General features: G+C 33.4%; 1 protein-coding gene across 1 annotated transcript; it reads left to right on the plus strand.

The window, feature by feature from the left end:
- The first annotated feature begins 257 nt into the window (after window positions 1–257).
- Window positions 258–2,915, plus strand: LOC114755562 (putative receptor like protein 25). The gene is made up of 2 exons (XM_028944454.1): window positions 258–657; window positions 2,809–2,915. Exons 1-2 carry the CDS (start codon window positions 258–260, stop codon window positions 2,913–2,915), a joined length of 507 nt encoding a protein of 168 aa, XP_028800287.1.
- The last annotated feature ends 915 nt before the right edge of the window (window positions 2,916–3,830 follow it).

The raw sequence follows: 3,830 nt of genomic DNA on the forward strand, positions 1-3,830 counted from the left end.
ATTTGAGAAACGGTTGCCTTTGTCTTTGATCTATTGCAAGAAATTAAAGATTTTAGATGTGGGAGCAAACAAGATTGAAGATGAATTTCCTAATATTACTAGAACTACAGGTACTCAATTTAAGAGACAATAAGTTCAATGATACCGTTTGTAGTTCGAACATCAAACATCCATGTCCTATGTTAAGAATTTTTTATGTTTCCAACAACCATTTTGGTGGAGCTTTGCCAATTGCATACAGCACGAAATTTAAGGGAATGACGGGAAAAGATCACCTTGCAGTTGGTTTGAATTACATGGAAAATAAGCATAACGGTGTTTCATATAGAGAATCAGTGATGGTCACAATAAAGGGTAATGAGGTTGAGCTTGAAAGGATCTTAACTATATTCACAGCCATTGACTTGTTGAATAACATGTTTGATGGAGAGATTTCATATGTTACTGGTGAGCTACGTTTGTTAAAAGGGCTAAACCTGTCCCATAATAAAATTACTGGTTCTATTCCTCAATCCATTGCAAATTTGACAAATCTAGAATGGTTAGATTTATCATCAAATAGGCTTAGAGGTGGGATTCCTCTTGCACTGACAAATCTCAACTTCTTTGAAGTTTTGAATCTTTCACAGAATCAACTTGTTGGAGAAATACCAAGAGGTAAGCAATTTGATACATTTTCACAAAATTCCTTTGAAGGAAATTTAGGACTGTGGATTTCAATTGTCAAAAGCATGTAATCATGATGAAGGGAAATTGCCACAGCCAACTTCATCAACTAATGACAAATTTGGATTTGGTTGAAAACCAGCAGTGGCTTTGGGATATGGATGTGGAATGATGTTTGGAATATTCATGGGTCAAGTTGTTTTCTTAGCTGGAAAACTTGAAAGGTTTGTCAGAATTTTTCAAAATAGGCGTAAGAAGCAATCAAAAAGAACAAGGAAGACAACTCATCCAAATCAAAGAAAAGCGACTTCGGCACAAAATGTGACTTCATGTGATATTTTGTCGTCTCTTTTTCTTCCATGTTCCCTATATGATTATAAAAACCTAAAATCTTTTAATAGAACTTTAAATTCTTGAAATGGTAAATGGTTATACTCATTCATGGTCGAAGTTAACTCTCATTTAGTTGGACTTTCAACTTCCTTCTTTCTATGGACATTGAACTCCATCTTGGTTGAGGATCTCTAATTTGTTCAAAAAGAATTATTTTTAACTACTAATTGCCAAATAACAAAAGTTGGTGACCTGTCGGCTAACTGGGAAAAAACTTTCTAATATTTGTGGGTATTTTTACTCACATGCTAAAAAAAGTAGATAGCGTGCAGATGATGACAAATCTCATTAAAAAAAGAGTTACATTGAAATTAAAAATACAGTACATTTTAATTACTAACTGGATATTTAAGAGACATGAAGCGAATCACTTTCTTCCTAAAAACTTTGTGATCATTATCAAGTAACACTCCAAATTTTCTTACCTAGGATAAACAGAAAAGAGGAAATCTATTTAAAATTATTTAAAGCCTAAATAGACTGAAAAAATTATGTAATATTAAATTTGAGAACTTAGAAATATTTTGAAAAAATTCATGTCCCAAACATGGCTCAAATAATTTTAAAAGCAAAAATAGGCTATTTTCCTAAAAAATTTAAAGAAAAATAGTTAGAGGTTTATATTTGAGCTGAAAATTTTAGAATAATTATATGATGTGGAGAAGATGATAAATCAGGGATGTAATTCTTATAACGTGTTAAGGATTAATTTATGAAATTAAGTGCTATTTTCTTGAAAAATTAAAGAAAGATAGTTGGAAATTGATTTTTGACCCGAACTTTTTACGAAAATTATTTTAGAAGTCAAGGAAGCTATTGGATGAGGAAAATCCATATAAAATATTGTGAATTAATTTTTGATTTTATTTTACAATTACAGAAAAGTAGAAAAAGGATGAAGTGAAGACAAAAACTTTTTAAAGGGTATAATGGTAATTTCGATCCTTCCTAACAGATTTAAACCAGTAGCTCCTTCTTTCTTCTTCATTTTGCGACTGAAATCAGAGACACAGAGATAGAGAGAGAGAGAGAGAGATGAGAGGCACCGAGGAGAAGCGAAGAAGTAGAAGAGAGTGATTGGAGGTTGATTTATTATATGGAAACTGATTAATCAAGCAAGGTGAGCCTCCTAATCCCTCTCCCAAGGTTGTTTTCCGGTTTTGGTGGCTAAATAGAAAGTTGATTATGAAAGAAGTTTGGGTTTACTGAGAGAAATTGAGGTAAACGGATGAAATAAGTTAGGAGAGGCGAAGATTAAAGCTTTTACGATTAAAATGTGGTGTTGCTTCTTGATAAATCTGGCTGCATGTGGATTTTCTTGCTCTGTTTTGTTAATGGCCGAACAGGGGTTGAGGGTTTCTGCAAGCTTTGGCTTCGGATTTCTTGTCCATTTGGGGGGTAGGAGTTGGCTTTGTGATTGCATGATGTTGGTTCTGGTTTTGCAAATGGGAGAGCGTATTTATGTGTTCGCGCGCGCGCGCGTGTATAAATGATAACTCGTGTTCGAATTTGGATCTGAAACTAGATTAGAGAGAGATGTACATACACATGCTGATGTTTGTGTGTGTATGCCGCGAGAAGTAAGTTTGGAAGCTAAAATCAGGTTGGAACTGAAAAGTGATACGTACATACACACACACATATATATAGAGAGAGAGAGAGACACACACACACACAGTTAAATGGTTTCGAGTTATGGAAGTAGGGAGGATTTAGTTTGATGGAATTATGTAATTTTAATGCTTGTAGACGTGAGAATGGGAAGAACTATTGAATCTGGAATTTTGGCTAAAAACGAAGAAGAGAACTTGAAATGGGACCTTTGGGCTTCAATGGTTTTGATTTATGATGCTTAAAGATAGCATTTTAAAATCTGAAAAATTCATATTCAAGGGAAGTTGTTAGTCGAAAATTTAATAGAAAGTGAAGAAAACATTAGCCACACATGAGAAACAACATAGAACGGTGGAATAGGAATTGTGATGTTTGTTTCATGGCTTTCATGTTAGGGATGGTGAAGAAAAAGTATTGGCTGAACCTAAGGCTCCCTGTTTCAATGGGTATAGCGCTTGGTTTTCTGATGAAATGTTAAAGATAGTATAAATATTTAAAAGTGTGTAATATAGATGGATCATGGTTGTGTTGATGGCTGTCGGATGATTACATGTTGAGTTTTGAATTTTTGGAGAATATATTTCAAATCTGAAAAACTCCACATTAAATGAATGATGCCATTCAAACTTTGTGAAGAAGCGAGAGTGCTCATATGGTAGGGCAATGGTATGATGCAAGTGATGTTTAGATATATATGAAGATTAGATATGGTGCTGTGTGATAATTTGGAGGATGATTTTGACTCTGTTATACTATCCGAAAATTGTAACCTTTTATCTCGGGGGGATTTCATTTGGCTTTTATTAGGGAGATGTTATAACTGTACCTTAAATTTTAGAACCTTCGATTGTTGTTGTCTAGAACATTTTTGAAAGATAAAAGCTGAAATTTTGAGTGGAATTGAGGGGAGCTTTAGAGATTGAATGATGAAGGTTAGATTTAAATTTAATAGATGTTTGATGGCCAAAGAAGATAAGTTAGGAAAATATGATGCGATAGATTGTTGATGTTTCCAAGTGTTGTATTGAAAGTTCTTTCAGAACGTACAAGGATAGTTTGAATTAATATAGATGATTAAAAGTGTGTTTGTGGATTCAAAGATGATAGATAGATTAATAGTTATGGAGTTGAAGAATGACAAACATTAAGTTAATTGT

This window comes from Neltuma alba, unplaced genomic scaffold, assembly GCF_004799145.2.
Source record: "Neltuma alba isolate B1F8T4 unplaced genomic scaffold, ASM479914v2 tig00010294_pilon, whole genome shotgun sequence".
Taxonomy (NCBI): domain Eukaryota; kingdom Viridiplantae; phylum Streptophyta; class Magnoliopsida; order Fabales; family Fabaceae; genus Neltuma; species Neltuma alba.

Excerpts from the sequence above, each read along its gene's own strand:
- LOC114755562 (XM_028944454.1), top strand. The coding sequence starts at position 258 with ATGACGGGAAAAGATCACCTTGCAGTTGGTTTGAATTACATGGAAAAT. Across the intron at positions 658-2,808 it reads TGTTGGAGAAATACCAAGAG|ACGTGAGAATGGGAAGAACT; the intron begins GTAAGCAATTTG and ends TAATGCTTGTAG.